Source organism: Chamaea fasciata, unplaced genomic scaffold (assembly GCF_029207755.1).
Source record: "Chamaea fasciata isolate MVZ Bird 193981 ecotype frontalis unplaced genomic scaffold, bChaFas1.0.hap1 SCAF_7, whole genome shotgun sequence".
NCBI classification, from domain to species: Eukaryota; Metazoa; Chordata; class Aves; order Passeriformes; family Sylviidae; genus Chamaea; species Chamaea fasciata.
In genome coordinates, this window is record NW_027094092.1 from 23535378 (window position 1) to 23548562 (window position 13185).

Consider the following 13185-nt stretch of genomic DNA (forward strand, 5'->3'; position numbering starts at 1 on the left):
AAACAGAGAAGAAAATGTAACACTTTATGTGGTTGGTGGCTGTTGAGAAACCCAGAAGATGGCAGGTGTTTCTCTGAAATATTACGGTAGGATAGGCAGAAAGAGGATGATAAATGGAATGAGAGCCATGCATTCCATATCCCTTATCAGACATCATGCAGTGTTCTAGTTGGCACCACTTTGAAGGAGGACAGTAGGGGTCAAACCTAATTATAAAGCAGATTTTAATTCCAAAGTTTGTCAGTGAAAAGAGAATTAGCACATTATGCTTTGATGTAGAAAGTCACAGTTTCCCTAATAACAAGGGCTGATTTATTACTGGTTTGCATATTCTTCTTCAAGGAATTAAATCACAAGCCACCTATAATTACATTCCTCTGTGCTTTGCTCATCTCAAACCTACATCCATCAGATTCTTACCATTTTCTTAATTTTTCCAGCTTAGGTACAAAATGGGGAGACAGTTTCCCTTCAGCTCTCTAGGATGATCTTGAACTATTTTTCACTCAATACCAAGATCAACTACCCAGCTGTTCCAAGCAGGCCCCAAAACTGGGTGCAACAATCTAACATCAAAAAGGTGAACTGGTGTCCTCAAATTAAAAAAGGCAAATATTATTTAATAAATCGAATCTAAATCTTAGAGCATTTGACTAAACAACATGGGATAAATAAGAAAGATCCTCAAAAAGAAAATTAGTATAATTTCATACTATTTGTTTTTCTCTGTATTTCCATGTATCTTAAAAAGGACACAGATTTCTCTATCTCTTTAAGAGTTTGTTATTTTTCTAGTTCTTACAGAGTTCTCACCTGGTGGGCAAGCTAACAAGCACTGAGCCAAGAGGGAAAAAGTGTATTCCCAAGTGGCTGGCCTTCCTCAGCTGAAAGGCACATACCCCATTGCCCTGGTTGTTATAGCAATGTAGATAAATGGCCAAGAAATTGCACTGGGGTAGCAAAGTAATAAAACTGCAGTTAAAGAGTTAATCACATCTATCCAAACAACACAAACTTCTTATCACATTTTAAAGAAGAGTTTGTCTGGTTCCCACGTTACTAATTCTAGTGTGTTGTCTATTTCTCAGTAGCATTCAGGCCTCACAAAAGAGTATTAAGAGGGTATTTGAGTATTTCCCAACTTGCTTGCTTGCTTACAGTTTTAACTTCACAGAAATTAAGCATGTTGCTACAGAATGTTATTAATTGCCAACAGGTTCTATTTTTTTTCCCCATGTGGGGGAATGACAAAGCTCTTGGATCTTGTACTAAAAGATAAGGTGTTTTTTTATGTCTCCTCTGCAGATAAGCCTGGTCCTCCTCAGAATATAAAGCTTGTAGATGTTTGGGGATTTAATGCAGCCCTGGAGTGGACACCTCCACAAGATGATGGCAATGCTCAGATCTTGGGCTACACAGTCCAGAAAGCTGACAAAAAAACAATGGTAAGAATTTGTGCTGGGTCCGTGGCTTTGTAGGGAGTTAAACCAGCACCTGCTCTGGGAACACAGAGATTTGAGGGAAATGACTGAATTTGTGACACTCATTTGTGTCGGAGATGTCCTATGGCACCTCAGAGGCAATTAAACATTGAAAAATAGAATCTAAAAAAACCTCAAAAGGTGAAAGATTAAATTAATTAAATGCTCAGTAGAAAATGGAAGAGAGATCAAGCCTGTGCAGTCTCTGGTGATGACTGCATATACAACTCTCCTTAAAAGATAATAATATTTTTAATTTGGAATTATATTTTTCAAAAATGCAGCAAAAAATTGAAGGGAAGGGAGGAAGAGTTAGACTTGAAGTGAGATGCTAGGCATACCAGGGTATATACTGGTACATACGCCAGTCAAACTGGAAAATATCTTTCTCATGGAGGACCCCATCAAGTAGTCACATTCTGAGTACACATCTTGTACCAGATTCCCCAGATATGAGCATCTGATATGAGTGAAATGTGGTAGAGGGTTGAGGGATTTTTTTCTCAAAGTGGACATATTCATGCGTTTATCACACTGCCAGAATATAAAAGTAAGAAAATAGATGAGCTGATCTTCACAGGAAGCAACATAATATTCATTTCACAGGTTAAACACTTGTCTGCCTGTCTTTTCCTCATAGCAAAAAAATTCTCTCCATAGCAAAAGTAGCACCATGTCTGACCTCTCATAACATCTTTCTAAAGAGTACAGTCTTGTTCCAGGAATGGTACACTGTTTTTGATCACTATCGTCGTACAAACTGTATAGTGTCAGACCTGATTATGGGAAATGAGTATTTTTTCCGAGTCTTCAGTGAAAATTTGTGTGGACTGAGTGAAGCTGCTGCAACCACCAAAAATCCTGCCCATATCCAAAAAACAGGTAACATATTCTTCAGAACAAAGATAACAAAAGCCACTAAGTACCAGAAGTAATACACTGGCAAATGGAAAACACAGTTTTACTAGCTGCACCTCTAAAGATATTTTCATTATTTAGTACCTAGCACTTAAAAAGAATTTTAGCATCAAGAGCCCTTATCTGGGCAGATCTCCTGTACTAATACAAATATCAGTTAAGAAATATTTAATCAATCAATATTTCAACAATCTTCCTAAACTATATTAAGTAAGTAATACAACTGGGGGATTATATTCATATTTTGGTGTTAAAAGTTGAAGACGTCTGTGGTGAAGACTTTCCCTGCACACATATGGCTATCATATTTTTAACAGGAGCTGAAAACCCATGATTGCCTGGATCTTTTATCTTAAATAACACATTAAACATGAGATGTGTTTTAGAATGAAATGTACTTAAAGACTTTTTATATCACAAATGTCAAAAGCTTTGAAGCTTCTTAAAATCATACAGACAAAATAAATGACAGATTGACTGTACCCAAATCAGCAGAACTGACAACACGGTTCTTACTATTTTGTCTCTTTGAATTGCAGGCACCATTTACAAACCCCCTTGTTACAAAGAACACGACTTCTCGGAAGCTCCCAAATTCACCCACCCTTTGGTGAACCGCTCTGTGATTGCGGGATACAACACCACACTCAGCTGTGCTGTCAGGGGAATCCCCAAGGTACACATCACCACTCTCATTGAGATTGTTGCAGCAAGCCAAGAATTCCTGTCACTTCAGGGTGCCTGAGTGTGGCGTGGCTGTCCCCAGGTGAAGCAGAGGACACGTGCTCATGTCCCACCTCACTCACACCCGGGGCTGTGGCAGAGAGGAGGGCAAGCGTTCGGGTGGGTCTGTGCACAACTGGGGGGGCAACACAGTGGAGGAGACAGAGGGAAGGACACTCACTGCCTGTGGTGACACCACACTGCTGAAAATGCACAAAACCTACTCCCTGGAGAAGGTAAACAACAACAAAATGATCTGCTCACAATCCATTCTTTGCTCTCTTCAGACTTTGAAGAAAACAGCAGCTAAATGTCACCTACTGTTCCATTAACCAAATGATACAGAGGAACAGCAGCTTTTTCTGTTACACCAATGCATCCACATAAGTTTTTGACCGTCTGAGCTATTCTGCAAAACTAACTAGGCCTGGTCTCATGTGAAGTTTTTTTGTGGGAAGTTTGTTGGTTTGGTTTTTTAATCTTGCAGGAATATTTTCTCATTCTAAATACATTTATTAAAGTCCCATCAAGGAGTACATAAAGATGTACTATTTTGTTAATCAGGAACAAGCAGTAAAAACTGAATCAGCTAGGAGCTAAATTTAGACTTCTCAGAAAAGGGAAATAAGATTTTTGTCTGCAGTGAAGGAATTTACCATATTACGACAATCTTGTCATAAATTTAAAACAGCACAATCCCTTCACATCTGGCTGCTTATTTTTAGCTTCTTTCACTACCTCATACCTGTGCAAGGATTTGATTGCTGCAGAGCAAAACACGTAACAATCACTCAGAGTCCAAATTTAAAAAAAATCATTTGCTGCAGTTCATTGGATGAAGGAGCTTCAGACAAAACTCAAAAGTAAAAAGGAAGCATATCCATGTAAAGCCCCTCAGCAAAACAAGATTACAGTACAAACACCAGCAACTGTAGGCAAAATCCATCTTCCAGTAGCTGCCTCAGCTTAGAAATGACAGTGTAATTGACAATATTCCCTCTTGTTTAACTGACATTTTTGTGAATCTGCTTCCACTTCATTCTGTTTCCATGGTTTTAAGAAGATGCTTTTAAAAACCTTCTCAATTTTACAGCTGTTATTGTACAGCAATGGCAGGCTTTGGAATGCAGGCATGCTAGCTCCTCCTTCACGTTACCCTGAAGGATCCAAGTAGTCCTCAGCCTTCAGTACACCTAATACTCTTAAAGCAGTTTTTCCAGATATGTTTTTGTACTTCCACTGCCCAAATTAACCTTGATAAAATGTTTCAGTACCTGCAGCAGTACTCTGCAAAAGCTCTCACTACCTTCCTTATGTGGATGAAAGTTTCCAGTTCTTAGTAACTGTAGATCCTCAAGCACACCTTAGGATGATCTGTATGCCATGGAAAAGTTACCATTGCAGGCAGAGACAGTACTCATGCCCTGCCAGTAATGAAATATAATAAGAGACATACACCCAGAAAGATAAAGAGGCTATAGGGAAACAAGGAAAAAATGTTAAGGCAGGAAAAATTCCAGCAGAGATCTGTCAAGAAAATCAGGCAGGTGGGATTCTCTGGGTTGATATACCACAGGTGAAAGACAAAAGTGATTCAGTAGATTTGAATGCACTCTGTAAAAACAGTGCAGTAGTTTTGGGGGTTATGGATGAAGAAACAGAAGACATTAATTCTGAAAGAAAAACAGATAAATGTAAAGCCTGGTCTTCTACTCTTTAAAGACTATTTCTTCACTGTATGTACTAATGGGCTTGAAATAAACAAAAGCAGCTTGTTTCATTTCAGATTTTTCATTTTCAAAATTTCATATATAAAAATTAAAGGCACATTTTCAGGTACTGGAAACAAAACATAAAAGCTTGAACTGGTATGGAAACCACCTCATTCAATTGCAGATGCCAACAGGAACTTAATTTTTAAATTCCTGAAGTTTCTAAAGATACACTAGAGGGTTTGGAAAATCCTTTCCCAGACCAAATCTTGGCATCCTGATTTGGCCACCCAGCATCTGTGGACTTTTATGACACTTCTGTTCTAATAATCTGTGACCTTTAATTCCCCTTCTGTAAGATACTGGTAGCATTCAAATGCATTTTAATAAGCACAACTAAATAACTCCTAAATGAATGAATTTGTACGCAGTTAATAGGGGTTGGGGGTTTTTAATTGCAATAAAACAGGGCATAAACCTATATTTTGTATACGCTATTTGTGAGTTAACAGAAATACTGAACTTTTGAATTATTGGTTTCATGAATTTGTACTGAATGAGATATTCCTTGAAAAATTATTAACACTGCTTTGTAACTAGCCCTCCTAATACTAGTTAGCCTTTGACACCTACATTGAGGCTGCAAGATCAGGTGTAAATCTTCCATTCTTTACCTTCTATTTTAAAAATCTTCTTTTTTGTTCTTCAGCCAAAGATATTCTGGTTCAAAAACAAAATGGATCTCTCTGGGGATGCCAAGTACCGCATGTTCAGTAAGCAGGGGGTGTTGACCCTGGAGATCCGAAAACCCACTCCCTTTGACGGTGGCATTTACACCTGCAAAGCTGTGAATGAGTGTGGTGAAGCTGAAATAGAGTGCAGACTGGATGTCAGAGGTAATCAGATGAATCCTACCGATAACCCTAACATTGCAATGAAGAGCGAGTAATGGGTTGTTAAAAGAAAATAAAGCCTTCCCTTTTATCTAACCCAGACTTTTTGGGTGGTATATAAAAAGTTTGTCAATTACATGCACCAGCAAGATTGTTTTTTCATTCTGTAGCGTTATGATAGAATTAGGTTACTTGCTAGGTAATACGGGTCTGCTGGTGTACAATTATTGCACTTCTGACTTTCTATTTCTAGAGCAGACACTTAGCAGTGGAAGGGAGGTTTATCTACAACCACTGCATTGAGGATAACTTCATTAGACTTTGTACTTATTCCATAACTGAAAGTTCTAAATCAAGTCATTGGCTATTAGATATATTGAAAATGCTACATCACAAACATTTTTGGAACACTAAAAAATTATTTTGTTTGTCAAAAGAACCAGGAACAAAAGTCACATTTTATAACTCTAGAAAAAGTTATCAAATACTAAATATTTTTTGTAAAGCTGCCAGTATTTATTTATCAATACAAATATATGTAGCATTACTTTAAGTGCTCAAACTCAGCAAAAGCTGCAAAAGTGACCTACATAACAGTAATTGATGGAAATCCATTTTCAGCACAGCAAGCCTGAATGTATTTCGACACAGCACCGAGCTGAATATTTGACTCAGTGCTAAATCAGGAATGTGCACACAGCACACCTTGCAGTGCTGGGTGCCAATACCCTCAGGGCTCAAAGATTAATTTTATCACCATCTGAAGCTTGCTTTAGGAACATTAAATCTTCTTAGAATCATCAGATAAAAGCAACTACTAGAGAGGGCCCATACTGCGCCTTCAGTATCGAGTCTCAATTTAAAATTAGCATTCTTTAATGTCTGATAATATCTTAAACTTTTTTTCTTTCTCCAGCACCTCAGTAAAACTGAATCTCAGCTGATCTGCAAGTCAAGGTAAAAATAAAAATCATTCAGCTGGATAAAGGAGCAATGGCTGTTTGGTCAGATATATGAATTAACAATCATTAGATATTCATGATAGAGACCTTTTAGAATGTTTATAATGTTCGTGGGGGTATGTGTGTTTGTTTTGATTTCTGTTGGGTTTTTTTCAATAGTCAGTATTTCAGGGATGTCCACCTTTAATACATTGTGCCAGTGTAAAAATCTGCAGGAATAATAGAATAATTTGTTGTCATTTTTTTCTTAATTCACTACAAGCACTCCCTCTAAGAGACTGTTATTTATTAAAGTAGGGCTCACTAGTATCAATACTCTTGCTTCAAGAAAGAAAGGATAGTTAACATTTAAATGCATCTAGAAGGGTAATGTACATTTTTGACTTTAAAAGAACGAAGTAGTATAATAGCAATCAGGTAATGCATTTGACAATAAATCCTCCTTCTCCCCATTCTCTCTCTTAGCATAAGAATGGAACTTGAAAAGAAGAAAAGTGAAGAGATTAATGAAGCATAATTTCTGCTCTTGTAGTAGTCCTGTTCATCTTAGAAGTCACTTAATGTACATGTACAAGGAGGCAGCAGTATCTTGTAATGTCCTGCTTACTCAGTTCCTCTTTTCGTAGATCTGTCATAGTTAGATTGCCCTTGTCTCCACATGAAGAAATTGAAAGAAATCAAGATACAACTTTTCCCCCCTTACATACATAAAATATGTATTAAAAAATAGTAAAATTATGTAAAAATGAAAAAACCCAGTCCTTTCCTAATGTCTGAAACATGCATAAATCCCCCAATTCTACAGTTCACTCCATTTTCTCTTTGCAGAACTCTGACATTCTTCATAAGAAACAAGTAGCTCAGAATGATGAAGCAGTAAGATATTATTTACAGTATATAATGATTATGTTCATCTCTGTACAGCAGAATGTAACTTGCATTCCTACTGTTTTCACTGTCAGTGAGTGCTTGAAATATCCACTGATGTGTTCTCAAGCAGAACTGTGTCCAAAACGCACCATTCAGGAAGCACTGGCTGTAGCTATGGTTCTGCTTTTTATAGAAAATAATTCCTTTAATAATTACTCACTACTTGTTTTCTAGCTTTTAAAAAGACACCAGCACAGAATTCCAGTTATTAGATGGGTTTTGCTACCAATCAGAGACACTATATGAATCTACAAGGATAATTCTGCACATCAGACGAAACAGTGAAAGTTCTAGCAAGGACTATTTGCACGTAAATAAAAAACTTTAAAGAGAAGCTTGGAATTAATGTAATAAACTCACTATCATAACTCTTCCTGAAGGTTTTTGAAAGGCTATGAGTGATATGTAAACATTTTTGCAGATGCTTTTGTCTAAGCAAATGACACAACAGCATTTCTAGCTTCTCACCTACATTTCTGGAGAGTATTTGGGGTAGGTTTTTACCAAATCTGTAGTAGCTGATAGTTTCTGGCTGGGAAGTACTTTTTAATGATCACAGTACAGGAGACAGCAGGAAGATGATATTAATCCAGGCAGCATTCCCTTTTGGAAGAATCTACACAAAGGAACTGAAGTAATTCTTCTCCCCTGCCTCCACGTCACTCAGGATAGCAAAGCATGTCTGACACAGCGTGTTCATTGTATTAAACAAGCAAATGCATCTTCATAATAAAAGCACTGATGGTCATGGGATGTGTATTTTAATTATTTCTTTATGATATCAGAACAAAAAAGGACATCCTCTAAAACCAAAGCAAACTTATTCCAGGTTAACATTTGTCTGTTGCACATTGCTGTTATTCAACAAACAAATAAATAAAATTTTAAAAAGATTTATTTGTATTTATGCAGCCAAGTTTACATTGTTTTGTGCTTGCATTTTCTGAGCAATGCTATTATTTAAAAAATAAGGCACATACCTCAAAAGACTTAGATGATCCATAGTCTACAGAACCTGTGACCAGAATGCAGTGGACCAAGAGGACCATCCCAGCATCTGTGAGACAATGCATATTACAAAGCAGTAACTAAATTGCAAGAGTTGGAGCCTAATTCCATAGGGCTTTCTAAGAACACTGCACTTGAAAAACCCAAATTAGTTTTCATTTCCAAAGCTTCCAATGACAATGAGTCAAATGCAGATGCAAAGTCTTACAAAAAACAAGCACTAACTCTAGCTAGGCTTCTGAAAAGTCTCCATAAAATGAGAATTCAGAGTTCCAAATGCTAACCACTCCTCATCTGAAAAGAGGAAAAGGGGGAAGATGCACCTGCAAAGTCTCAATTTCCTGTATTTATTTCTAGAAAGGTCTTCAGAAAATGGTCGGTGTTTATTGATGTTCTGGCAGCACATACTATTCTCATTTATCTGATCAGTGGCTGACACAGATCCTAGAAGTAGAGTCACTAATTGCCCAATAATTCCATGCCAGTAATAAATGAATGATTAAGTAAATTACCTTCATCCCAATCTGATTAAAACCATATACACTGAGAAGCTTCTCACAAGCCTACCTGGTTAAGGAAAAAAAAGTATCTCCCAATTTTTCCCCCATCACACCTGAAAGACTACTCGATGAAAGACAGTTTACATTCTCATTTCCTGGGTGAGATCTCCTCAGCTGTAAAATCAGATGGCCTTACCTCTAAATGTCATGGCAAATAGCCTTACCTTGTAGTTGTTTAGTACTGTTACAAGTGTGCAAGGTAAGTTCAATAGTAAAAGAAAAAATTAACATAGGTCATCAAGTTTAAAAATTCCTACCTAGCAGCATTCTCTTTTAGCACATTAAGTGGCTTTCACAGCTGACAGCAGTTGCGTTCAAAAACAGCAGTCCTACTGAAGTCATTCCAGTAGTTTTCCCCACCAAGCCAAAAAAACCTGTTACTGCTCTAGCAAAAAAACCCCTTCCATGTGAAAAGTATATGTAACTTAGGCAAACATAACCTCTTCAGACTGATTACTTCTATCCAGCTGGAGGTGAAACTGTAAGTTTTGATGCTTCCATAATTTCCATTTAAATCCTGTCAATTCAGGCTGCTGGCTGCCAGTTCAGTGTACGTGCCTTTCCTTCAGACTACAAACTATATACCTGATGGAGATACTTGGATGCTTTGAATTAACATATGTAAGACTCATTTGAAGCACAGGGGTGTTGCAGAGTGTTACTAAAGCCCAGTGCTTCGCTTCAGGTAAAAAACATCAACTCTAAAATATTATGACAAGAAAAAGTACTTTCAGTTCTCCTACCAGCCCAGTTCTCTCAGGGTGGCCTTACCTGCCAACCAACTCTCTGCTGCCATTTTAGCCTAGGACAGCACACATTTCACACCACAGCATCAATTCTTTTGTTTCATTCGTGTTTTCACCACTGTTGTGTAAGTACTCTAAGTAAGCAATATTTACTTACTCCTGGCAATGGGAAGCTTCGTGTAATACTCTTCATAAAAGCCACCAGCTGGAATTAAACTGTCAAATGCAAACAAAACCTTATCTGAGCATCTTGTTTCCTTGAGATTGCCTCAGTCTTCAAATGCTGACGACTATTCTGTGAGCAAATAATAATAGCACAGCGAAGTAATGGTTGACCATTACGTCTTAACAAAGAAAAGGGGCAAAGACCTCCCTCAAACTGCAGCACCAACTCCACCCTTCAGTGCCAGGAGCTTCCCCACCCATTCATCAGCTCTTGCTCTGAGAGATTATTGCTCAGGGTTGCAAGGCCTGAAGAAAATCTCTTCAAACTGTGGTGTGAGCATAGCAGATTAAGGTAAAGCTGCCGGGTTTCCTCCCTTTCCTCTTCAGCTGGCTTATACAGAAACTGTCAAAGGCTGTGTGGGAGTTAACATAATGGTCCCCCATGGAGATAATTATTTTTTCCTCTGAACAAATAAGAAATGGATATGTTGAAGCTAAAGGAGGAAATTACAGTTATGTCCACACAGAAGTCATGACAGTGACTGTTTGGCAGAGCTTCTCAGATTGCAGCCTGTTCTGTATTCTGCTATCATAGATCCGTGACTATTACTTAAAACTAGCAGGCTTATCTGTGGTAACAGCTGCAGAAAAAAAAAGGGACTGCTGTTTCTTTCCTGAGCCTTAGTTTTCTGACTGGTTAATAAAAATGTCAGGAGTATTTCATTCCCAAGTCACTGTAAATCCAAGTATATGCTCTAGTACTAAAGCTATTCTTGCAGAAAGGGTGACAACTCCTAATATAACTTTATACCACCACAATGCAGGTGAATACCTGTGTCCCCAAAGAAGGATAACCTGTGTAATAAGAAGCTATGTTTCCATCAGTGTATGTTGTCACCAATTAGGTACTAATGCATTTTATTTAGCTATCCAGGTTATGGTTAATTACACCACTCAGTGCTTGTATCTGACAGTGCAGTAGCAGCCATGCAGATGGAAATATTCTAAAATGCAGGAGTCCTAAATTTTCACACATCCACATATTTGCTAATACACCATTGTTTGGATGATCATCCTACTGTTAGGCAGAAATCAGTGCAAACTACTTGCATTCAGTATCATGTTTGGAAAAATCTCACTTTCCTTAGTAGCTTCTAAATTCTGAACCTTGTTTTGGATGGATTGTTTCAGTTTAGATATCACTTCAGCCAATCCATCACCTGATTTTAGCACAAGCTGATGATACAGATGATGAGCTAGGAGATCTAGATGACCTTCAAGGACCCCCTTAAACCCAAAATGTTCTATTATTTTATTATTGTTAGGTAGCGATGCTGCCTAAGTTACAATACTTATGTGATACAGTGGGGTAAAATGCAAAATTAATTGATTTGAGTTCAAATTGTCCCAACAGAGTGTTTATGAAAAGTGCCTCACCTGTCTTGAGATTATCTTCCTCTTCCTCTTTGTAAGAGGGAACAGTTACCTTTACCAAATATTCAGATATTTTGAGGCTTACTTTATCGAATTATATATAAAAATTCAGTTCTACCTGTTGAAAATTACAGTGAGAGATCAAGAGGTTCCTATATATTATTTTAATAAATTTTTCAATGCAGGACAGGCCAGACATTTAAAAATAGCCTCAGTACATCTCACCTGAAGGTTTCATTCCTTATGAGAAAGGATTATTATTGTTATAGCTATTTCAAGAGAGATCTACAACTGAGTAGAATGAATCAAAACACAAGAAAATATTATTTGGTAGAACTTTTTCCTTAATTGAATCATACAATGGCCATTCAAAGGACAGTAGCACGAGAAAAGACTTTTCTGGAAGTCAGAAAAATCATTTATGTTGCTTTGATCAGAGAATTCCTTTGAAACAAAATCCTTGTATGTATTTAGGAGAGAAATTTGTCACTAACATGTCATCTCAGAGCAGGTTTAGAACTACAAGCTGTTCCTGTCTCCTTACAAATGAATTTTATAAGAACAGTCTGCTGAGATTAAAAATAGCCCCCCTGATACCTTTCAAGTGCTTCCCAAGAAGAGAACTCTATTTTAGGGAAACAAAAGCTGTCACAGAGATATCCTTTACTTGTCATTGGGCAGGGTCCCCACAGCAGACTGCATAAGCAATACATCATAAACAGCATCAAGTGGAGAAAGTTTAAAAGAAACAGATAAGAACAGCCTCACTTATTAGGTCCAGATTTGGAAACAATAGTCAAGCATCTGCACTCTGTGCCAGACAGAAACATTGACAATAACCAGCCCTGACAGCACAGATAAATGTCATAGTTATGAACACATTTCAGTCAATAATTGTGTATTAGGACAGCTGTACCAAAGGCAATCTAAAAAAGTGAGTAATCTAAAATATATAAAACATCAGTGGATGTGCAAATGTAAAACAAAAATATGTGTTCAAGGTGCTCCCTTTTTCTTCTTAACCATGGATAAGAGTCTGATTGTGATTTTGTGTTCGATACAATGGATTTAGGAAACATAAACAATATCATACATAGTTTCCATTGTTTTGCTTGGAGATATAAATTGTGGGACCCAAATACACGAACCCAAATTGTGGATTAATAGAATTTAACCTTCAATAAGGTTGTATTTCCTTGGTATCCGTCAAATGCTAACAATTACCCCAGAAACCCAGATATATTCCAGGAAATTATGATCACAAAAATACTCAGTATCAATATAACTCTCAAATACATTTTCGTTCTTTACACACAATTTTGATATTCCCAGGGAAAAAAAATGGCCAAAAAATCCAAGCTTCTCTTTTGCTTTGTAGATTAGCTCGTTGCATGTGATGCCTGAAAAAGAAAACCCCAAGTATAGTAGATTTTGATCACAGTAAAGTATTCAAAAATTTCTACCTGAAAATGGGACTTGTTCTTCCTCACTGGTATAAGGGGGGATAGTAGACTCTGTATTTACAAAGCATAGTGTTTGCTTTTATTATTTTTGTTTCCTACAGTACTGAAAAAATGTTAACAATTTATGAAAAATTTTAGGCTACAAATCTGTTTCAGACAAATTTATTTATTTTTAGTATCAGATTGAATG

At 37.2% G+C, this 13185-nt stretch overlaps 1 protein-coding gene and 1 long non-coding RNA gene across 2 annotated transcripts in view; one reads left to right on the forward strand and one right to left on the reverse strand.

Annotated features, from left to right (window-relative positions):
• Nucleotides 1–8510, forward strand: part of MYBPC3 (myosin binding protein C3) — a 61864-nt gene extending 53354 nt beyond the window's left edge. Inside the window, exons 30-35 of the mRNA XM_066187939.1 lie at nucleotides 1306–1445; nucleotides 2204–2363; nucleotides 2939–3075; nucleotides 5544–5730; nucleotides 6644–6684; nucleotides 7155–8510. Of these exons, the coding sequence (XP_066044036.1) occupies nucleotides 1306–1445; nucleotides 2204–2363; nucleotides 2939–3075; nucleotides 5544–5730; nucleotides 6644–6654 (635 nt within the window). The 3' untranslated portion in view covers nucleotides 6655–6684; nucleotides 7155–8510. The remainder of the gene's footprint in view (nucleotides 1–1305; nucleotides 1446–2203; nucleotides 2364–2938; nucleotides 3076–5543; nucleotides 5731–6643; nucleotides 6685–7154) is intronic.
• Nucleotides 1–8938, reverse strand: part of LOC136292357 (uncharacterized) — a 70640-nt gene extending 61702 nt beyond the window's left edge. Inside the window, exons 1-2 of the long non-coding RNA XR_010721891.1 lie at nucleotides 8853–8938; nucleotides 8600–8676 (exon numbers count right to left, since the gene is read on the reverse strand). This is a non-coding gene — a long non-coding RNA (uncharacterized lncRNA). The remainder of the gene's footprint in view (nucleotides 1–8599; nucleotides 8677–8852) is intronic.
• Nucleotides 8939–13185: the final 4247 nt, after the last annotated feature.